This window comes from Lepisosteus platostomus, chromosome 23 (assembly GCF_059453375.1).
Source record: "Lepisosteus platostomus isolate fLepPlt1 chromosome 23, fLepPlt1.hap1, whole genome shotgun sequence".
NCBI classification, from domain to species: Eukaryota; Metazoa; Chordata; class Actinopteri; order Semionotiformes; family Lepisosteidae; genus Lepisosteus; species Lepisosteus platostomus.
The window spans coordinates 17968118-17991089 of NC_142633.1; the positions used below are offsets into that span (position 1 = coordinate 17968118).

The 22972-nt window shown below is 57.6% G+C and overlaps 1 protein-coding gene across 2 annotated transcripts in view; it reads left to right on the top strand.

Annotated features, from left to right (window-relative positions):
- Positions 1-1421: 1421 nt before the first annotated feature.
- Positions 1422-22972, top strand: part of LOC148642278 (msx2-interacting protein-like) — a 33072-nt gene continuing 11521 nt past the window's right edge. The window contains exons 1-10 of one of the 2 annotated variants that reach the window (XM_088617120.1): positions 1422-1576; positions 7147-7467; positions 14469-15047; positions 20025-20185; positions 20406-20606; positions 20702-20853; positions 20966-21091; positions 21251-21364; positions 21770-21883; positions 22457-22557. In XM_088617120.1, coding sequence (XP_088473246.1) covers positions 7268-7467; positions 14469-15047; positions 20025-20185; positions 20406-20606; positions 20702-20853; positions 20966-21091; positions 21251-21364; positions 21770-21883; positions 22457-22557 — 1748 coding nt within the window. In that variant the 5' untranslated portion in view covers positions 1422-1576; positions 7147-7267. Of the gene's footprint in view, positions 1577-2935; positions 3301-7146; positions 7468-14468; positions 15048-20024; positions 20186-20405; positions 20607-20701; positions 20854-20965; positions 21092-21250; positions 21365-21769; positions 21884-22456; positions 22558-22972 lie in introns of those variants that run through there. The other variant, XM_088617119.1, reaches the window with a different exon arrangement.

The window sequence follows — 22972 nt, forward strand, 5'->3', positions numbered from 1 at the left end:
CTCCGTTTCTAGCCATCTTAAGGGACCATTTCTTTACCATTTTAACAGACTGCGCCCCCTTACCTCATTAATTTAAATCGTACGTGTCAAGACACGTGAAATGCAAACGTGGGCAGACACTTGTAATATGATATCCCATCCATGGTGTCAAATGTGTGATGACCACATATGTAAATAAATATTATGAAGCAAAGCAGACTATTCATTATGATTCAACGGGTCTGGGATTCTGATCTCTGATTGGTCACTCATGGTTCCAATACTGTCCTCCGATTGGTGGGTTGTAGATCCGATGCTGTGCTCCGATTGGCCAGTCACAGTTCCTATGGCCAGCGCAGGACCCCTCTGGAGTGAACAGCCAGTGGCAGTGCCTGCGCAGGGTACACAACTCACCTTTCCTGAACGACACCAGAGACCTGCTGGACACAGCCGGACACATCTTCTTGAGGAAGATGACAGTGGCCAGTGTGTCCTGGTCTGGCCATGATAGCTGCGCCTTGTTTCCCCTGCTCTCCCTTCATGCTTCCCCACGCTCTGACCAGGAGGGTGTTTGCTCCTGCAGTCACACCTGGTATCACAGCACCACTGCGCTCAGCAGCTCACAGGAAGACCCAGCAGCACAGACCTGGTCGCCATTCTGAAAAAAACAAGTCAAGTCTGCTGGAGCTCTGTGGACAGAGAGGCCAGGAAGGAGTACTCTGCAGGTCTCCTGTCATGCAGGAGGAGGGGGAGCAGACAGACCCTGAGAGAGCACAGCCCATTAGCCAAAACAATCCAAAGGCACAGGCAGCATTTCCTCTCTGAAGTGAATGTTCCTAAAATAAACATGAGCCGGTCAACCACAACAAAGTCCACAGTTCTGATAAGGATGACAGATGCCACCAGCTCGGCCCTGACCGCAGGAGTCTGACAGCGGCAGTGCTGTGGCCAAGCTGGCCCACTGCAGAGGCAACATGCATACCCCCAGAGCTCTCACACTGCTGCCAGCTCGCACGCGTGCGGAGTGTTGTGTAGTTTGTGAGTGCAGTGTTGTGTAGTTTGAGAGTGTAGTGTGTGTGCATACTGCTCTCCCTCCTCTTGCTGCTGAGCCGTGCGCTGACCTTCACAAAGTCACACTGCAGCTGTGCTCGCTTCTAAATAAAAGTCCCTGTCACACAGGTCTGTGTGTCCAGGCCCTCGCTGAGCTCTGCAGCAAACGGGCGTGAGCACACACACACACACACACAGCGGATGCACGGGCGTGAGCACACACTCACACAGCGGGTGCACGGGCGTGAGCACACACACACACGCACAGCGGGCACACGGCGTGAGCACACACACACACTCGCACAGCGGGCACACGGCGTGAGCACACACACTCACACAGCGGGTGCACGGGCGTGAGCACACACACACCCTCGCACAAAGAGGAACAACAACAACAAGGATCAGTTTATTGATAAAGCGCCTTTCCAAACTCAAGGGCGCTGTACATGGTGATAAAGAAAAAAAGGAGAAAATAAACATTAAACAAATGAAACAAGAACATATGAGACAAACTCTAAGGAAGCCCAACGTAGGCCCTAGTAGAAAGGTGAGTTTTCATTTTAGACTTGAAAAGAGCCTAATTATGTAGTTAGAAGTGTGAAATGAAGAACGGAATGTGTGGATAAAGTGTGAAAGCTGCAGGATTTAAATGAAAGGACGTTGTGTTAAAACAACGGAGGTGAATCCCCTTGTCGTGAACAGAGAAGAAACTGATTCATATATTCGACATCTTCAAGGGTTTCGACAGTAAGCCTTGTGGATTTCTGCAGAAACAGTCCAGCGACCTGCAGGGCAGGGGTCCAGATCAGGGGAATCGCGTTTGCAAGGGAGAGCAGGAGCCACTTCTTCACACCGAGAGTGGTGGGAGTGTGGAACAGGCAGCCAGGCCATGAGACTGAACCCGTATGCCGGCTGTTTGCTGTGATGTTTTAAATCTGGGTTTCAGATCACCTTCGTGACAGAAAGGGCAGCGATCCCGCTGTGTCCGCGCTCAGCTAGGAGACCGAGTCCGCAGCCGGTCCGTCTGAACGGGCTCCGAGCCCCCACACCCCACCTTCCGGGGGCGCCTGTGCACGTGCCAGCGTTTCCCAGCACCCCTCCCCTGCGCGACCCCTGAGGCGCGCGGCGGGGGGGGCGGTTCGCAGAGGGGTCTTCTCAGTAGTTTCAGGATTAAATGTCCCAGCGGTCACGCCGGCGTGTTGCTGTGTCGTGGGCAGGACGCTGGCCGTGTCCCACGCTGCTCTTTGTGCAGGATTCCCGGGCGAGATTACAGCGGGCGTGGAGTCTCGGCTCAGCCGCTCGTGACCTTTAATTAAAAATAACACCTCGAGCGCGCCGAGCTCGAGCCCTGCAGTCGCTGCGCGGACGCGTCAGGGTTGGCCAATAGTTTATGCTAATATATATAAAGTATATTGTCAACCATTTTTCTCCTCGGTTATAGAGCATTCTGCAGGCGCGTTTATACAATCTTAATAGCAGAAGAATATTAAACAGAACGGAAGTTATAGTATTAAAATTAAACTGGTAATTCTGCAATATAATTAGCCTTTGTAGGATTAAATATATGTTACACAATTAAAACACGGGAATAAATTAAACTCGAGCGATTTATCTGAAAGATTTAAGATAACGGGGGGGAGAAAGTATCTGTTATTTCTGATTGCGCTGTGTGGATTACAGTCGATTCCGTCCCTCTGCATTAAAAAAACAACATTGCGCAATAATAATCGGCAGATTTCACAGTATTAAACAGACCCCAGCCCTGCACCCCTCCCCCACCCGCTCCCAGAGACAGCTTCCGCGCCTGCGCAGAGCCGCCAGTGATTTCATTCGAGAGACAACAACACAAAACGCCCCTCCCCCCCGCTCTGCTCCCACGCCTGCGCACTGCCGAGGGCCTGACAGAGCGGGGGAGCGGAGGAAGCAGGAGGAGGGCGCTTGGCGGCGGGAGCGCGCGAATGCGCGGGCACAAGGGCGCGCCCCCCCTCCCCCGCCACCCGGGAACGTGCATCTGGTCCGAGAATCACACACGCACACAGCACGAGAACTAATGGTGGGAGCGGGTCGGAGCGAGGCGCTGTGCTCGAGACGGAATCTCCGGGCGCTCAGTTTGCAACGCGGACAACCAACCGGCGAGGATTAAACCCTTAAAACACATCTGTATGATCGGGGGACACGAACACGCAGTATGGTCCGGGAAACCAGGCACCTCTGGGTGGGGAACTTGCCCGAAAATGTGCGAGAGGAGAAAATTATCGAACATTTCAAACGGTGAGTTTCGTGCAGGGCGAACAGCATACGGCATCATGGACTCCGTCCGCCTGTATCTCTGCGCTCGCCGAGGATGGGAACGGCGGAGCCGCCGTGAGAAATTACAGCGGAAAAGTAACGAGAAACAGAAATGCCTCCCGTGGATTATAAACTGTTCTTTGTGGGAATATTTTATTGCGCTTGGTTCTTTCTTAAAAAAAGGGAGATCCTGAAATGTTGTGGAAGGAATATTGCATACGCGCGGTCGTTGAGGATGTATATACTTTTTCGTTTCCTATTTTTGCGAAGATGGATAGGAGGTGGAGGAGCGGAGCAGTGGAGACGGCGGTAATGATGTCTGAGCGGAGAGGCTGCGGTCGCGAGGAGAGCAGCACTGGGGATCCCGAGCGCTTTGTAGTCGCGAGGCGGCGGTCCCGCGCGGTGTAGCCGCCCGAGCGCCCGGCAGCTCGAGGCTGTGTTCAGAGACGCCGCTTGTAAATGTATCTTTCCTGCGCGAGCCGTGAGCCGGGGAACACGCGGGACGCGAGCTGCTACAGTTGCCGCTCTCGCGCGAGCCTGCGGTTGGGCAGCCGCCGCATAGCCTCGCGCTCGGACCCCGCCAGCCCGCGCGAGCCGAGAGCGCTGCTCTGTTATGGGTTCGGCTGCGGACGCGACCGCGCGCCGTGTGAACCCCCGTTCAGCTCGGGGGGACCGGCTAGCACCCCGAGTCCAGAGGTCTGACCCTCGCCGTGGCCGCCCCTCGCTGGGGTGCTGCAGTTGTGCGTGGGGTGCTCGAAACCAGGGCCCCGCTGGGTTTGGGGGATGCGTTTTAAGAGCCCCGGCCGCAGGTTCGGGGTTCCGAGGCGTTCACGTGCAGCGTGCGGGCGCTGGAGGGGGGACCCCGAGCCCCTGGGTGCTCTTTTGGGGGTGCTGCTCCAGTGCCGGGTCACCCCGGGAGACGCGCTTGCTCAGACCGCTGATGATAACGGGGGCAGGTGGGGAAACGGGGCGTGTTGCCCAGCCTGCCAGTGTTGGGGTTTCGGGGGCTCGCCGTGTCCCCGGCTGTTAAAGCCCCGCGCGTGGACGGGCTGTCAGAGCGGCGGGTCGCGGCCGTGGGGCCGTGGGGGAGGGGCGGTGAGTAAGCAGCGTGAATGGGTTTGTAAAATGGCGTCCGGGACGCGCGAGTGTGGGAACCTGCCGGGCCGGGCCGGACTGGCCGAACCTGCCGCGCTGCAGGGCAGTCCGCACGGGGGCTCGCGTGTGCCAGGCGCACGTCCTGCGTGTCTGAGGAGGCGTGAGTGGGTTTTCCCACGCCGGGCGCGCTTTTCCCTGCACTGTTGTTACTGGTGACCCTGATCGCGTCTGGGCCCGAGCAGGAGGGACCCAGGAGAACAGCGGCAGTGGGGCGAGCGGTCGGGAAGGGAACAGAACCGGCTGGCGGGGTGACTCGGGAGAATGGGTTGCAGAGACGGGGGTGACATTACCGCACGCTTGTCTTGCGTGGGGGTCCAGGTCAGTCCTGCTCGGTGATGGTGGCAGTTGTCCCCTCCCGTGTTTATTCAGACACGGTCACACGCGTGTGCAAATACACGCACTCGGACCCAGGCCTGTCGGTTCACCCCACCGCCTCTCCGGGCTTCTGTTTGCTGAATCGCTGTGGTGTTGGGTTTCGTGCGCAGTTGCCTGGTTACTGTTGCTTAGCGAGGGGTAAGGGATGGCGCACAGCAAGATGCCCGCTCCTGGGCGAAGGGCTGACCTCGGAGTCTTCCTCAGCTGGGGCTCCTCGCGTGTCCAGTGTGGGGTTTTCCCCTGTTTCACACGCTGTCCTGAAACTCATGGTCAGTACTGCAGTGTGGTGGTCAGTACTGTGTCCTGAAGCTGGTGGGCAGTGATGCAGTGTGGAGGTCAGTACTGTGTCCTGAAGCTGGTGGGCAGTACTGTGTCCTGAAGCTGGTGGGCAGTGATGCAGTGTGGTGGGCAGTAGTGTGTCCTGAAGCTGGTGGTCAGTGATGCAGTGTGGTGGGCAGTAGTGTGTCCTGAAGCTGGTGGGCAGTACTGTGTCATGAAGCTGGTGGTCAGTGATGCAGTGTGGAGGTCAGTAGTGTGTCCTGAAGCTGGTGGGCAGTGATGCAGTGTGGTGGGCAGTACTGTGTCCTGAAGCTGGTGGGCAGTACTGTGTCCTGAAGCTGGTGGGCAGTGATGCAGTGTGGAGGTCAGTAGTGTGTCCTGCAGCTGGTGGGCAGTGATGCAGTGTGGAGGTCAGTAGTGTGTCCTGCAGCTGGTGGGCAGTGATGCAGTGTGGAGGTCAGTAGTGTGTCCTGCAGCTGGTGGGCAGTGATGCAGTGTGGAGGTCAGTAGTGTGTCCTGCAGCTGGTGGGCAGTAGTGTGTCCTGCAGCTGGTGGGCAGTAGTGTGTCCTGCAGCTGGTGGGCAGTAGTGTGTCCTGCAGCTGGTGGACAGTGATGCAGTGTGGTGGTCAGTAGTGTGTCCTGCAGCTGGTGGTCAGTAGTGTGTCCTGAAGCTGGTGGGCAATAGTGTGTCCTGCAGCTGGTGGGCAGTGATGCAGTGTGGTGGTCATTACTGTGTCCTGAAGCTGGTGGGCAGTACTGCAGTGTGGAGGTCAGTAGTGTGTCCTGAAGCTGGTGGTCAGTACTGCAGTGTGGAGGTCAGTAGTGTGTCCTGCAGCTGGTGGCCTCTCTCCCCGGCCCGGAAGCGCAGGGCGACTCTGTTCGGTCAGCGGAGGAGGAGGAGGCCCTGGCTCTGCTCATCGCAGTGACCCAGATCGGCCCGGCAGGCCCGTGTAGCCAGTGAGGGGACGGGGGGATTCAGAGAAACCGGACCTCAGGCGCCCGAGCAGAGGGCACATCGGTTATTTGATCTGGTGTTCGTCTCGCCCGCTTGGTGACGGACGAGTATCGGTGCCGCAGGCCTGTGTCCATCTCCTGTGTCCAGACTTGGCCACCCTCCAGCTCAGCCCCGGGCGCAGCCCCCCGTCAGGTGTGTCGGTTTAGAGGGGTTCAGTGAGATGTGACACCTGGTTTGGGGTCGGAGTGGAGGAGGAGCTGTGCCTGGTGCTCGTGTGCTGGGTCGCACTGCTGGCCTCTTGCCTTTGCCAAAATACTGACCCTTCCTGCGGTCGGGCACTTGGCCGGCCAGCCCCGGTCCTGCAGGGCCCCTCCGAGTCGGCTGTGGGACCCCCCCTCAGGGGTCGTCCGTGCTCCCAGCGGGCTCTGGGGCAGGGTCCGTGAGCTGGTGGGTTCTGGGGTGGCGTTTGTGCGGCAGTCGTCCACAGCAGCTGGAGCACATCCGGCGCCGCCGGCGGCTGCAGGCTCGGCGTACAGAGGTAGCTGGCGTTTTTTTTTTATGCTGACAAGTTTTGTGTCTTTGAAAGATTAAGGTTTCTGTAACGTGTTTGATCTTCTCGCCCACACAAGAGAGATGCGCATAAATGTTGTTTTCGCTGAGGCGGCTGTGCCTGGTGGGAGTGCAGCTCTTCCCGGGCCTCGTGCAGGGAGGGCGGGCCGCCTCCCTCCGGCTCTTACCGGCAGGGCTCTGCTGGCCGGCGCTCCATGGCTGCTGGGACGCGGAGCGGGCTGGACCGCTGGGCCCAGGCAGGCAGGGGGGTGTGGGAGGCGCAGGTCAGGAAATGGTGTTCCTTTTGGCACATTTCCAGCTCCTGAACCCCAAGAACAGTGGAGTATTCGGGGTGCTGTGCTGCCTGCCTCTCTCCTCTCGGAGCACACCTGCTGCCTGCGGCTCCTGGGAGCTGTGAGGGGGTGCAGCGGGGAGGCGGGTGGGGCTGAGGGGGGTGTGTAGGTGCCCGGCGGCAGTGTGGTGACCCTGTGCTGTCCTCTCTCCCCTCCTGCAGGTATGGCCGTGTGGAGAGTGTCAAGATCCTGCCCAAGCGCGGCTCCGAGGGCGGTGTGGCGGCCTTTGTGGATTTTGTGGACATTAAAAGCGCCCAGAAGGCGCACAACTCCGTCAACAAAATGGGCGACCGTGACCTGCGGACCGATTACAATGAGCCGGGGACCATTCCCAGCGCCGCGCGGGGGCTGGACGATACTCTGTCCATAGGCTCCCGCGCCCGCGACGTGTCGGGGTTCAGAGGGGGGGCGGGGGGTCCGGTGTACGGGCCCCCCACGTCTCTCCACAGCAGAGAGGGACGCTATGAGCGCAGACTGGAAGGGTAAGTGGATCAGTTTCTGTAAGCCAGGGTGGTGCGTTTTCAGTGCTGGTTGTTTTGTTGATTGATTTTTGTGTGTGGTTAAAGCAAGCAGACCGATCTCTCTAGGGATCCCCCAGATGGATATCATCGCGGTGAAAGTCTTTTTCCGAAATATCCATTTTTATAAAGATGCGTAAAGCAGTCCAGACGCTCACACGAATGTCACTGGGAATTGCTGTATGAGCTTGGTCCTGCTCGTGATCCGGATAACAGGTTTCCGGGGAATACCGAGGTTTGGATAATCTCCACGGATATGGATATGGGAAAGATTCTGTACTGCTGCGGAGTTAATTTTCCTGGATGTGGGAGTACAGATCTGCTCATGGTGGAATTACCTTTTTTTAAAAATGTTTAAAGATTATGCTGAACCAAAAAATGGGTTACTGTACGCTCCTGAGTCACAGTTACACATCTTGCTGTTGCCAACAGTCTGATTGATTGGAGCCTGGAGTATTATGGATATTCCCAGGAATATTCCCCTTGGATATACGGATAAGCGGGTGGATTGCAGGAATGTGGCGGCGGGTTTGGGTCGTTTTCTGTGGGATTATCTGGTTTAGGGTATTGCAGCTCGCGCTGAGTGAAGACGGAGGAGCGCCGCCGGGGGAGAGCGCGTGCCGAAGACCTGCCCGCGCTGAGCCGCGCTCCTCTTCCCTGGATTGTACAACCCGCCCGCGGGGGCGATACGGCTCAGGCCGGCCTCTCCTCCTTCTGGGATGTACTGGGATTCTCTGGGATTGTGCTGGATTACACGCCCTGGGAGAACCTGGCCTCCGGTCTGTGGGGCGGATGTATGACCTCCGGAGCGGTGTGGGAATAAGGGACCGGACCTGCCTCTGGGATTGTAAGGAGTGTGGCGCGTGTGTCCGACCAGCGCGAAGACGTTCTTGGATTATGGGTGCTTTTCTGTTGCTCCGGCGGTGCTCGGGTGCGAGGGCACGCCGGCACGCGGGCGGAGGCGCTGTGAAGACCAGGAAGACGGGCAGCAGGAAGACGGGTGGACAGTGGGGTCAGGGGCTGGACTGGGCTGGCCACTCTGTGGATGTATCTTTGCTCTTTTCGGTTTTTGGCTCCCAAGAGACGTTGTGCCGGAGGTCCTTGCCGATGTGTGGCTTTTCCATCTTTTTTCCCCCCCCGGACCGGCGAATGTTTTTCATTTTTTCCTGCCTTGTGGGCTGCGAAAGATCAGGAGGTTGCGATCCGGATTATTCCCACCCCTGTCCGAAAGCGGATTACTGTCACTGCTGTTTCCATTTTTGTCCCATTTTTCATTTTTTGCCATCTTTTTTTTTACAGAATATTTTTTTCTTTTTGCTCACAAAATTGTCTCCCTAGAGTTTTAAGTGGGATTGTAGGTCGGGTTACTGCAGTCTGAACAGGTTGGTATGTCCTGCCCTGTGTATTTTAGCCCTTCTCTCTCTAACCCCAGTCGAACCCCTGTCTCCTTTCCACTAACTCCAGTAGCTCGTAGCGCCGGCCGCGGTGTCGGCCTGTAGACTCCTGTTCAGTCTCCGCGTCTCTGGCTTCTGTTTGCTGTTTGCTGTCGCGCGTCCTTCCTCCCTCCCTGTCTCTCTCCTTTCTCTCTCTCTCTCTCTCTCTCACTTGTGCCCCCTCGGGTTTGTGGGCGTCCGGGCCGCTCCTCAGCCTCTCCTCGCTTCACACGCTCCCTCTCTGACGCCAGGTCCAAACGGGCCGGCCAATGCATGAGTCCAGCACCGTGGCTAGCCCTGCGACGCTGTAGTCCAGGCGCAGAGCAAGAGACCTCCTGACGAAACTGCAGGACAGAACAGTGCAGTGCAGTAGCAAACCCATGCACTAGTGCACATTGGAACACAGTGCAGTGCAGTAATAAAGTCGCGCACTAGTGTACATTGGAACACAGTGCAGTGCAGTAATAAAGTCGCGCACTAGTGTACATTGGAACACAGTGCAGTGCAGTAATAAAGTCGCGCACTAGTGTACATTGGAACACAGTGCAGTGCAGTAATAAAGCCGCGCACTAGTGTACATTGCAACACAGTGCAGTGCAGTAACAATGCCGTACACTAGTGCACATTGGAACACAGTGCGGTGCAGTAATAATGCCGTACACTAGTGCACATTGCAACACAGTGCGGTGCAGTAATAATGCCGTACACTAGTGCACATTGCAACACAGTGCGGTGCAGTAATAATGCCGTACACTAGTGCACATTGCAACACAGTGCGGTGCAGTAATAATGCCGTACACTAGTGCACATTGGAACACAGTGCGGTGCAGTAATAATGCCGTACACTAGTGCACATTGGAACACAGTGCGGTGCAGTAATAATGCCGTGCACTAGTGTACATTGCAACAGTGCAGTACTAAATCCGTCCACTTGTGTACATTGCAACATAGTACGGTGCAGTAACAATGCCGTACACTAGTGCACATTGGAACACAGTGCAGTGCAGCAATAATGCCGTGCACTAGTGTACATTGCAACACAGTGCAGTGCAGTAATGATGCCGTGCACTAGTGCACATTGGAACACAGTGCGGTGCAGTAATAAAGCCGTACACTAGTGCACATTGGAACACAGTGCGGTGCAGTAATAATGCCGTACACTAGTGCACATTGGAACACAGTGCAGTGCAGCAATAATGCCGTGCACTAGTGTACATTGCAACACAGTGCAGTGCAGTAATGATGCCGTGCACTAGTGCACATTGGAACACAGTGCGGTGCAGTAATAAAGCCGTACACTAGTGCACATTGGAACACAGTGCGGTGCAGTAATAATGCCGTACACTAGTGCACATTGGAACACAGTGCGGTGCAGTAATAATGCCGTACACTAGTGCACATTGGAACACAGTGCGGTGCAGTAATAATGCCGTACACTAGTGCACATTGGAACACAGTGCAGTGCAGCAATAATGCCGTGCACTAGTGTACATTGCAACACAGTGCAGTGCAGTAATGATGCCGTGCACTAGTGCACATTGGAACACAGTGCGGTGCAGTAATAATGCCGTACACTAGTGCACATTGGAACACAGTGCGGTGCAGTAATAATGCCATACACTAGTGCACATTGCAACAGTGCAGTGCAGTACTAAATCCGTCCACTTGTGTACATTGCAGTGCAGTAATAAAGCTGTGCACAAGTGCACATTGGAACACAGTACGGTGCAGTAATAAAGCTGTACAGTAGTGTACATTGCGACACAGTGCAATAATAAAGCTGTGCACTAGTGTAGATTTCAACACAGTATAGTGCAGTAATGATGTGTACTAAGGTACATTGCAACACAGTGCAGTAATAATGCCGTCCATTATTGGATCACGGTGCTGCGCAGTGCAATAAAGAACCACAACAGCTGGTGTGGATCAGTAAAGTGCTGAGAAATTCAGGTTCCTGTGTTTCTGCTCTTCAGTGAGGTCGCGTTCAGCTCGGTGCAGCTCAGTAAAGTACAGTGCACAGAGCATGCTGCAGTGAAATCAAGTAGTAAATAAAGCATAAAATCAACATGCATTTGTTTATACTAGGGGCCTCATGTTTGTCTTACGACACTCGAGAACACTGGAACATGCCCAGTTTGTCACAGGAGGATGGCTGTGGGACAGTGTGAGGCGGCTGGAGGTTCGAGAGGGGCTCGGGGGCCTGAGGTCTGCTCAGAGCTCAGTCAGAAAGACTCAGCAGAGGCGCAAGAGGAGCCCAGACTTTAGCAGAGTCATCCTCTGCTTTTCTTCTGCCGTGTTGCATTAAGAGCGTGGTCTGCCGCAGACGAGAAAAGACTCTAATGAGCTTTTCTGTACTCATAGCTCAGGATCACTGCCCTTTATCGCATACCTTCACACACACTTGCTAAGCGGTGTGTGTGGGATGACTTGAAATTGCTCCATACATTGACGTGTCTATCAATGTTTTGTGAACACCTACTTGGTGTTCACAGCTTTTGCCACCGGGGGGTGCCACTGCGTCTCCAGTGAAGTAAGGTCTTGGAGAGAGACTGCTGACATGTCAGGCAAACTGACGATTCTGACAGCTCTGTGGTGCAGGGTCAGAGCTGACACTGTGTGCAAGTGCTGCTCTCTGGTGGCATCACCAGTGAACTTGTGCGCAGCCCCCCGGTGTCTGAGCCGACAGGTGTGCAAGAGTGCATTTCCACTTTGCAGTGATGCCGTAACGACATCGTGAAAGAGGGCGAAGAGCCGTGTCCCAGTTCAGGACAGTTCCTGAGGCTGAGCTCCCTGTTCTTGCACATCCTGGCTCTGCAAAGCCTGCGGCTCCCCTAGCGCCTCCTGCTGGGCTCAGCTCTGCAGCGGACAGCCTGGCGCCGGCAGGACAGCTGGGAGAGGGGGAAGCCTGGCTCTCCCTCTGCCGCCCTGCGCCCTGGGTTTGAGAAAAGACTGAGAGTGAAACTCGTGCCCCTGATGGACCTGTGTTCCTGCAAGAGCACTAAACCCATTTCCCTCCGGCCTCACTGTGCCCGTCCCCTGGTTAACCGCAGCAGGGGGGTGAAGGGAGTCACCTTGGTGCTGGTTTTAGTTTGATTGGAATCTTGGATTTAATGCCACTGAGGGTTCAGATTGAGAAGGTGTGTTTGGGTGATGAACTCGGGGTCACAGAGACCAGGGTCAAGGGTGAAGCTGCAGTGCGGAGTCTATGGCAGAGAAGAGCCCGGGTTTGAACTGGAGCTCTTCACTGGAGTCTGAAGTCCCTTTGTGACCGTGGCGTTGCTCGTCTCGCCTGTCTCCCACAGCTGAGGGTGCGAGCGCTCATGCCCTCTGCCAGGTAGGGCCAGTCGGCCCAGATGTGGCCTGCGCAGCCCGTCGCAACTCGTCCCGGCCTGACGGGCCAGAACGCTCACGCCAGCAGGACCTGCCCTCTGAGACTGCTGCTCCATTGTCCTCTCCACCACACACACAGGAGTGTACGCGTCACCCCTGCGTCAGCCCCCCTGCACTGGCTCCCTGCTAGCTTTAGGCGAGCTTCAGGCCTTAACAGGGGGCTTGCAGATCGATTACAAGTGAAATGCGGACAAACAAAACGATTGGCATCAGAGAATTTGGAAGGTTTTTGGAGGGGAGAAGGGTGCCAGGCACAGGAGGGAGAGTCTGTGTTCCTAAATAAGAAGGATTTGTGAGGAAGGAAATGGGTTTAGTGGATCGAAAGAAGCTGCATGTCAGTCTCACACTCTTCCTGAAGAGGGATGAGAGAGCCTGGGTTCACAGGGGCGAGAGCTGGTCTTCAGTCAGTCATCACCAGGCTCCAGTGTTTCTTAGGCTCTTGAGTTCTCTGTTTCTGTGCTCTCTAGTGTGTGTGTGGGGTTTGTTGTGACTCAGGGCTGTACTGGAGTGTGTGTGTGTGGGGGTTGTTGTGACTCAGGGCTGTACTGGAGTGTGTGTGTGTGTGGGGGTTGTTGTGACTCGGGTGTACTGGAGTGTGTGTGTGTGGGGGGGTTGTTGTGACTCGGGGCTGTACTGGAGTGTGTGTGTGGGGGTTGTTGTGACTCAGGGCTGTACTGGAGTGTGTGTGTGTGGGGGTTGTCGTGACTCAGGGCTGTACTGGAGTGTGTGTGTGTGGGGGGGTTGTTGTGACTCGGGGCTGTACTGGAGTGTGTGTGTGCGTGGGGGTTGTTGTGACTCAGGGCTGTACTGGAGTGTGTGTGTGTGGGGGTTGTTGTGACTCAGGGCTGTACTGGAGTGTGTGTGTGTGGGGGTTGTTGTGACTCGGGGCTGTACTGGAGTGTGTGTGTGGGGGGGTTGTTGTGACTCGGGGCTGTACTGGAGTGTGTGTGTGCGTGGGGGTTGTTGTGACTCAGGGCTGTACTGGAGTGTGTGTGTGTGGGGGTTGTTGTGACTCGGGGCTGTACTGGAGTGTGTGTGTGTGGGGGTTGTTGTGACTCAGGGCTGTACTGGAGTGTGTGTGCGTGGGGGTTGTTGTGACTCAGGGCTGTACTGGAGTGTGTGTGTGTGTGTGGGGGGGTTGTCGTGACTCGGGGGGGGGTGTGTGTGTGTGTGGGGGGGTTGTCGTGACTCGGGGGGGGTGTATGTGTGTGTGGGGGTTGTCGTGACTCAGGGGTGTGTGTGTGTGTGGGGGGGTTGTCGTGACTCGGGGGGGGTGTGTGTGTGTGTGTGGGGGGGTTGTCGTGACTCAGGGGGGGGTGTGTGTGTGTGTGTGGGGGGGTTGTCGTGACAGGGGGGGGTGTGTGTGTGTGTGTGGGGGGGTTGTCGTGACTCGGGGGGGGGGTGTATGTGTGTGTGGGGGTTGTCGTGACTCAGGGGGGTGTGTGTGTGTGTGGGGGGGGGGGTTGTCGTGACTCAGGTGTGTGTGTGTGCGGGGGGGGTTGTCGTGACTCGGGTGTGTGTGTGTGGGGGGGGGTTGTCGTGACTCAGGGGGGGGGGGTGTGTGTGTGTTGGGGGGGGGTTGTCGTGACTCGGGGGGGGTGTGTGTGTTGGGGGGGTTGTCGTGACTCAGGGGTGTGTGTGTGTGTGTTGGGGGGGTTGTCGTGACTCGGGGGGGTGTGTGTGTGTGTGGGGGGTTGTCATGACTCAGGGGTGTGTGTGTGTGTGCGGGGGTTGTCGTGACTCAGGGGGGTGTGTGTGGGGGGGTTGTTGTGACTCGGGGCTGTACTGGAGTGTGTGTGTGCGTGGGGGTTGTTGTGACTCAGGGCTGTACTGGAGTGTGTGTGTGTGGGGGTTGTTGTGACTCAGGGCTGTACTGGAGTGTGTGTGTGGGGGTTGTTGTGACTCAGGGCTGTACTGGAGTGTGTGTGTGTGTGGGGGGGGTTGTCGTGACTCAGGGGTGTGTGTGTGTGTGGGGGGGGTTGTCGTGACTCAGGGGTGTGTGTGTGTGTGTGGGGGGGGGGTTGTCGTGACTCGGGGGTGTGTGTGTGTGTGCGGGGGGGGTTGTCGTGACTCGGGTGTCTCCTGCAGTGTCTCCGCAGGGAGCGAGCTCTCACCCCTCCTGCTCTCTCTCCTCTTCCTCAGGGCCTCCGACACGAGGGAGCGCGCCTACGACCACAGTGCCTACGGACACCATGAGCGCGGCGCCGCGGGCTTCGAGCGGCCGCGCCACTACGACGCCGACTACTACCGCGACCCCCGGGACCGGGCGCTGCCGCACGGCGGGGGGGGCGGCGGCTCCAGCTCGGGCAGCGGGGGGGGCGGGGGCTCCGGGGGGGCCGGCGGGGGCGGAGGGGGCAGCGGCGCGGGCGGGGGCTCGGGCGCGGTGGGGTACTACGGCTCCCGGAGCCGCAGCCCCAGCCGCTTCGAGGCGGCGGAGCGGTACGAGCCCCGCGGCCGCGAGCCCTTCGCCCTGTCCAGCGTGGTGCACCGCGACCTGTACCGCGACGAGCTGGGCCGCGAGGGCCGGGGCCGCCGCGGGGACCGGGGCTACCACCACAGCCGCAGCCGGTCGCCCCACTCCTCGCAGTCGCGCAACCCCTCGCCCCAGCGGCTGGCCAGCCAGGCCGCGCGCCCCCCGCGCTCCCCCAGCGGCTCCGGCTCGCACAGCCGCTCCTCCAGCTCGGACTCCGTCAGCAGCAGCAGCAGCACCAGCAGCGACAGGTAGGGGGCGCTCCCGCGCGGCCCGCAGGCCCGCGAGCCTTGGCAGGGGAACACTGCAGCGGGTGGTGGGATTGAACCCCAGGGGGAGGGGAGTCCTGGTGTCGTGCCGCAGTCTTGTTCAATACATGGCCTCCCTCAAACCCGGGCACTGCTGGCGCCCCGTTGTTTTGTTCTGCTGGGGTGATTCCCGCTGCTGTGGGGACAGGCTCACTAGAGCCGCTGTGTTTCGAGGAGGAAATAGCGAAGCACGTGTGAAGCAGACTTGATGAATTATTCACCCTGTTCGCAGCTGGTCGCATCCTGAAATGGCGTTTGATTTGAACTTCAGCGGTTTCTCCTGCGCTGCTGTGCTGGAGTCCAGCGCTCAGTCCGTTCAGCAGGAATGTGAGAATCGCTTGTAAAGGGTCACTGAGCACTGAGTAGTTTAATGGCTGAAGAGGAATAAGATCCTGGATGTAATGAGTCTCTGATGTATGGCAGAGACCAGTCTGGGAAACTAGGGCAGTCTGCACACGCGCTCCTGTTACTTCAGAGCTTGTCGGCCTCCTCTCCTGCGTGTCCAACAGGCTTTTGAACCAGCTGCGCTCTGGCTGCGGAGACGTGATCGCAGGAAGGGATCTGCGGGGTGTCGTACTCTTCCCTTTAGCTATAAGGTCCAGGCCCGGCCCGCGGCCCGGCGTGGTCCAGTCTGAGCAGAGTCTCGCTGTTACGGAGCCACCTGCTGTCTCGATCGCAGTCTGCGCAGTTGTCTGCAGAGTTTTAAGGAAGAATCTTTAAAGACCTCCTCCTCAAGGTTGTTTTCCAGAACGTTTTACTTCCTTTCTCGTTAGAGACTGGAATCTCCCTTGACTGCAGCAGGTTGCTGTAGGTTTGAATTTCGCTTGTAATTCACGTTGATATGTAAGTGCAGTTCCAGGCATCAGATTTCCAAACCTATCTGCTCATCTGTCCCTCCCATCCATCATTCTGTCCATCTGGCCACCTGGGCCGTCAGTCTGCAGCCAGGAGTGTTGAGTCGGGCTTTGCCGACCTTGATTGCTCCGTTCACAGGGGTGCTTTTCTTAATCCGCTGTAATTAGTTTGTGAGCAGAAAAACGCAGTTAGACTAAATAAAGATGTGTTCTCTGGTGTCTTCTGAGCACTGTGATGATCTCACCCTACAATGGAGCAGTACGCGTGTGCCTGCGTGTGCGTGATTGTGCGAACGCTGCGGTGATCTCGCTCTGCGCGTTAGCAGTGTGTGTGTGAGTGTGCGAACGTTGCGATGCCCTGCGAGGGAGCAGGGTGAGTGTACGTGATTGTGCGAACGCTGCAGTGATCTCGCCCTGCGAGGGAGCAGGGTGAGTGTGCGTGATTGTGCGAACGCTGCGGTGATCTCGCCCTGCAAGGGAACAGTGTGAGTGTGCGAGCGCTGCGGTGATCTCGCTGTGCGTTAGCTGTGTGAGTGTGCGTGATCGTGCGAGCGCTGCGGTGATCTCGCCCTGCGAGGGAGCAGTGTGAGTGTGCGAACGCTGCGGTGATCTCGCCCTGCGAGGGAACAGTGTGAGTGTGCGAACGCTGCGGTGATCTCGCCCTGCGAGGGAACAGTGTGAGTGTGCGAACGCTGCGGTGATCTCGCCCTGCGAGGGAGCAGTGTGTGAGTTCGACTGCTGTGTTATGACCCCGGGCTGATGACGGACTACAGGAGTTCAGTGCCATTATTTACTGGAGCTTCAGTGTTTGTTTTTTTCTGCAAGTGGTACTGGAACCAGACTTTTTCAGATCACTTCACAGAGTCCTGCGTCCAGCAGAGGGCTCTGAAGCTGCCACCCCTCCCCTCACCTGTGAGCATTACAGTCATGTTGTAAATCTCAAGGATTTTCACTGTAAAACAATACTGAAAATTATAGTGAGCAGGAAAATATAAACTTGAACTGCACAATTTGTACAACTGTACAAATAAACACAGGCACGATATTGACGCACGCATGACTGTATTTTGTCCAGCTCTGTCCGGTGTGGACAGGGGGCAGGATGGGCTTCTGCCAGTTCTCGGTCACTCTCCTGTCCTGCTAGGGTGGGTGTGTGCGTGAGTTTGAGCCACATCTCCGTTACTGGAGCCCAGCTCTCACAGGACACTGGAGATCCTGCTGAGTCAAGGTGCCAAATGTTTCTGCCCTAGGGACCCCACCTGCCTCCAAAACCACATGAGCAGCTACAGGCATGAAAATGTAATTATTGCTAAAGGTCCGTGTGGGTCCTAATGCCCCAGTACAGTGATGGGGACACTATACTGTGAACAGGCGCCGTCCTTCGGATGAGACGTAAAACCGAGGTCCTGACTCTCTGTGGTCATTAAAAATCCCAGGGCGTCTCTCGGAAATAGTTGGGGTGTAGCCCTGGTGTCCTGGCCAAATTTCCCATTGGCCCTTACCAATCATGGCCTCCTAATAATCCCCCTCTATGAATTGGCTTCATTACTCTGCTCTCCTCCCCACTGAGAGCTGATGTGTGGTGAGTGTTCTGGCGCACTATGGCCGCCGTCACATCATCCAGGTGGGGCTGCACACTGGTGGTGGTGGAGGGGATCCCCATCACCTGTAAAGCGCTTTGAGTGGAGTGTCCAGAAAAGCGCTATATAAGTGTAAGCAATTATTATTATTATTGCTACAGGAAAGCAGATCGGGGTGTGATTAGTCCTCGGGGCGCAGTGAAGAGCTGTAGGGTGTCGCGGGTGGCTCAATCTGGAGTTGCTGGTGCCGTGAGAACCCGTTTCTGAGGCCCGGCTGAGTCGGGCCGAGCGATCTCGCTGGGTCAGGGTGCTGTTCTGAGGAAGCCGGCCTGAGCTCCGGGCAGGGCCGCGCTGTGAGAGGACTTGCTGCGGCGGGCGAGCGCGTGTTGCGTCCAGAGAGAAGCAGTCGAGCAGCAGGCCTCTGCGACCACCCCCCCGCCCCCCTCTGTGTGATCTGGTCTGAACTGGAATTTTCTGGCTGCTGCTGGCTGCCTTCCCACTCTCACAGGCCGGGCTCTCGGCAGCAGCACTTCCTGTTGCGGGGGCGGGGGTGCCTGCGGTGTGATGCCACAGAATCGCTTACCTCCTTTCCCAGCGACCCTCCCGGCGCCCAAGTCAAGCGCTCTGTAAACAGCCTGTCAGAGAGTCTGACCCAGACGTGTTTGTCAGAGCAGTGGGCTGACACTTCCCTGTCCTGGACTGCGCGCGTGTGCGCGTGTGTGTGTGTTCTTCCTGGAGAGAGGAGGAAGACCAGTCTGATGGCACCCTGTACAGGAACAGCAGGAATCCAGTGTTCACTCCTGCTGAAACTAGAACAGCCTGTATTTCAGGAACAGGGCAGGAATTCAGCACTTCCACGCCCAGAGCAGGGCCAGTCATCCTGGAACAGCGCGTCGCCCCCCCAGAGCGAATGCCAGTAGGGGGTGGAGGGCAGAGCCTGTCTCGTGCAGCCAGAAACGAGCCCCCCGATCTGATCACGGCCGACAGTGATCGTTCCCCCTGCGCCGAGGGTGAGAGCTGGGAGAGCTGAGCCCCGAGCAGTGGGGCCCCTGCTGCCTGCAGCTCGACTCCGTGCCCGTGATGGACGAGCTGCTCGGCAGCAGGAGCTAGTCGTGTGCTGAGCGCGCCGCGTCTCCTGCGTGTTTGAAAGGCCAGGTGTTGATGGGGGAGGACGATTCCAGACTGCCTGCCGCAGCTCGTCTGTGTGAGAATCCCCAGACTGCCACCCCTCCCCCAGGCCACAGTAACGCATTGGGGTGACGGGAGTGGGGGTGTAGCTGAGGCTCCCCAAGGGTTTCTGTATCGCAGAGACTCTCAGGCTTGCTGAGCAGTACAGTGGAGAGAGACACCCTGAACTGGGGGAGTAGGGAGTCCCTGTCTGCTGTACAGTACGGTCTGACCTGCTGGAGTGATGATGTGGTTTCAGGGTGTCTGAAGAGCTGGGTGGCCTTGTGCTCTGGGCCCTGAACGGTGCGTTTAGGGGTTTTGCTTTCTGGAACGTGATTTCCTGAATCCTCACCCACAGCTGCTCTCCGTGTTCAGGTGTGGGTCGCCTGGTGAGGGTCACTGTGTCTGAATAATGGCTCTCCAGTGACCCCGCTGCACTCAACCACCCCAGCCCTTCTGTGTGCCCAGTCTGCAGTTCATTGTGCCCTCCAAAATCTGCTCCCGAGACATGAGGCTTCACAGTTTCCTGCTCACATCTTGGATCGGTCCTTTCCACACCCCCAGGCTCCTGCAGAGCGAAGTATTTTGACGGCCGTCTTGTTGTGTTAATCAGCTTGGCTTGTGTTGTATTAATCTTTGTAATGGTGACGGCAGCCTTTTCTGGTTTGTTTCACTTGGAGGGGGTGTGTGGGGCTGGTCAGTATAGGAAACTCGTTGATGAAGTCGATCGGGTAGATCAGGGCTGCTCTCAGCCTCGGCTGGTACAGGATGGCTTCTGTGGCTCTCCTGCTATGTGTGAAGGAAGCCCTTCTGGGTGCTGTATAAATAGACTGAATTTTTCTCACACTAACAAGTCTCCCTGCTTGAGCTTTGTGGGAGGATGGTGCCATCTAGTGGTGAAAAGCTGAACCTCACGGTCAGAGCGAGAGAGAACCACACTGGACTTACTGTTCCCTCCACTCCCTGGGATTACTACAGACCTTGTGCTCGCTGATGTTGTCCGGACACTGCAGCTGCTGCTCCGGATGCTGGGGTTTAGGACGGAGACTTTCCCTTGGCCCCTGCTCTCGGACGTCTCCTGTCCCGCCACGCTTGTTAGTGCAGATGTAAACGTTCTGGTGCTCGAGCCAGAGTCCAGGCTTGAGATTGAAGTGTGCCCGTCAGTGGGTGGGTTAAGCAGAGAGCGCCCCCCCCGATGGGCAGCGCACTGCTGCAGAGCAGGATGGGAGATGCCAAGCGCGAACGCCGGCCCCGGCCCCGGCCCCTGCCTGTGTCGCTGTGCTCGGCCCCGCCGACACCCCGTCTCCCTGTCTCTGCAGCAGCGACTCCAGCAGCAGCTCGAGCGATGAGTCGCCGGCGCGGTCGGTGCAGTCCGCCGCTGTCCCCGCGCCCCCGGTGCAGCCGCCGCCGGCCCTGGACAAAGACGAGCCGCGCAAGAGCTTTGGCATCAAGGTGCAGAACCTGCCTGTCCGCTCCACAGGTGAGTGGTGTGGGTACAGACTGGACACCCTGACCAGGACTGGACACCGTGGACCTGCAGACACACTGACTGATCCTCCACGACTGGGGCTGGGCACAATTGGGCAGCAGATACACTGACCGGTCCCCCAGGACCAGGACTGGTCATGTTGTCACACCTTGACCCCTGTCTAGCTGTGCTCCTGACCCCGTCGTCTTGTCCCGCTTCCCTGGTTCCTCAGACACGAGCCTGAAGGACGGGCTGTTCCACGAGTTTAAGAAATACGGGAAGGTGACGTCGGTGCAGATCCACGGCGCCTCGGAGGAGCGCTACGGCCTGGTGTTCTTCCGCCAGCAGGAGGACCAGGAGAAGGCCCTGAGCGCCTCCAAGGGCAAGCTGTTCTTCGGCATGCAGATCGAGGTCACGGCCTGGAGCGGCCCAGGTACGCCCCTTCCCGCTTGCCCGAGCGCCTCTGTCTCCGTCCGTCTCGTCCCCGGGGCCGCCCGCAGTCAAGCCGCTCTCCTGCCCCTGTTCCAGAGACCGAGAGCGAGAACGAGTTCCGGCCGCTGGACGAGAGGATCGACGAGTTCCACCCCAAGGCCACGCGGACGCTGTTCATCGGGAACCTGGAGAAGACGACCAGCTACCACGACCTGCTCAACATCTTCCAGCGCTTCGGGGAGATCGTGGTGCGTGCTGCGGCGGGGTGTCAAATCGGACCGACAGGACGTGGGCTGCACCCGCGGTGTCCTGTCCGACTGTAACGCCTGCTCTCCTCTCCCTCCCTCCCCCCCCCACCAGGACATTGACATCAAGAAGGTGAATGGGGCCCCCCAATACGCCTTCCTGCAGTACTGCGACATCGCCAGCGTCTGCAAGGCCATCAAGAAGATGGACGGGGAGTATCTGGGCAACAACAGGCTCAAGGTACTGTCAGCCGGGACGCCGCACTGCTGAGGCTGTAGGGAATCCAGGAGTGAAGGTTTTCTGCGTGGTGCCGGAAGTATTGAGCAGCGGCGCTGGTGTGTGAGCAGTTGGGTGCCGCCCCTGCTGCTGGTGTGTGACGGCGTTCCCCTTTGTCCGCAGCTGGGCTTCGGGAAGAGCATGCCCACCACCTGCGTGTGGCTGGACGGGCTGGCCTCCAACATCACCGAGCAGTACCTCACGCGCCACTTCTGCCGCTACGGCCACGTCGTTAAGGTGAGACGCCACGCCCAGCCCCCCCCCGCCCCGGCTGGGCCGCCCCAGTCTCCCCTCCGTCTCGGTTTTTGAGTTTCTCCGAACTGAGCACTGGCAGCCCAGGGGGGATCTGCTGGCCTTGTGTCCTGGTCTACTGGGGGCCTGTGGGTTTGGACTGTGTGTCTACCGTGCGCAGTGGGACCCAGGCAGAACTGGTTCCCCAACCTACACAGAGTAACGCATGCAGGGCTCCGGTCAGAGGGGCCTCAGCAGGCCGGAGTCTGGCCCAAGAGCACTGGGGTCCAGGGGGGACCGAGCACTGGGCTGCTCCCCCTGGACGGGCGTTGCTGCCAGCCTGCAGTTGTGCGGCGCTCCGTGGTGGGGGTCCCTGTGCAGTGCTGCTCGCTCACCCCCTCTGCTCCCCAGGTGGTGTTCGACCGGCTGAAGGGGATGGCGCTGATCCTGTACAACAACATCGAGTACGCCCAGGCCGCCGTCAAGGAGACCAAGGGCTGGAAGATCGGGGGCAACAAGATCAAGGTGAGCAGGGACAGGGGGCACCGGAGGACGAGCCAACCCTACATCCGACCTCCTCCTGCTTGTTCTATCGGTGGGCTCAGGTCCAAACAGAGATTTACTTTTTGACTGTGAAGAACACGATCAATCTCCATCATCTAACTGACATGCTTACTTCCTTTTATTGCCCCAGATGGGAAATTTGTTTTGTAGGCAAGTCAGCACAATACACAACATGATCCCATTGACAAACTGTATGGTGAAAAGGAGTGTATAAATAAAATGGAAATATAAAATAACTTAATTCTATTTCATCTGAATCCAGGTAGTCTAAATCCTGGTTCTGCTCAGTCTGTTTTTGTTGCTTGTATTAAGGCTTCCAAACCAGGCAGGAACATAATGACAGCAAGAGCCAGGCTACCCACTCCGGCTCTTCACACGCATGTAGCTCCTGGTATGTCTTGAATGTGAACAGCCTGGCAGGGCGGTCTCTGATCCAGCTGTCCCTGCGCTGAGGAACAGTGCCCCCGAGACGTCAGGCCTGTGTATCGTGTAAGGGTGCTGTGCTGATGCTGATCACACTGGTTCTTCCCGCAGGTTGATTTCGCCAACCAGGAGAGTCAGATGGCTTTTTATCGCTCAATGCAGGCATCTGGGCAAGACATCAGAGACTTCTATGAAATCCTGTCTGAGAGGAGGTACCTGTGCGACCGATCTCTCACTCCCTTTCCGCTTGGTGAACAGTAATGAGACTCTGCAGTGAGCCAGATCAGTTCATTGCAGTGGGTGTCTGGATGTAATTAGTCTTATGGCCCCTTGCAGCCTTCCTCTTACAGCTGGAAACTAGAGTTGAAAGTGAATGAATCAAAGGGAGCTCTCTCTGAGCGCGAGAGGAATCGGATACTCCTTCTCCCTTGTCCCCGGAGCCCAGGGCGGGGCGAGGCTCTGCCTGACTCGGTGCAGACCCGCCGGCTGCTCGGCTGCTCCTGGTGTGAACTCCTGGGTGCGGCACTGAGCCCGTCGGCCGTCCGAGTGCTTCCTCCCTCCGCGGCTCTCCCGCTCGGAATGCACTGCCCACTTCCGGGAAGGACGAGCAGGAAGGAAGCCGTGTGC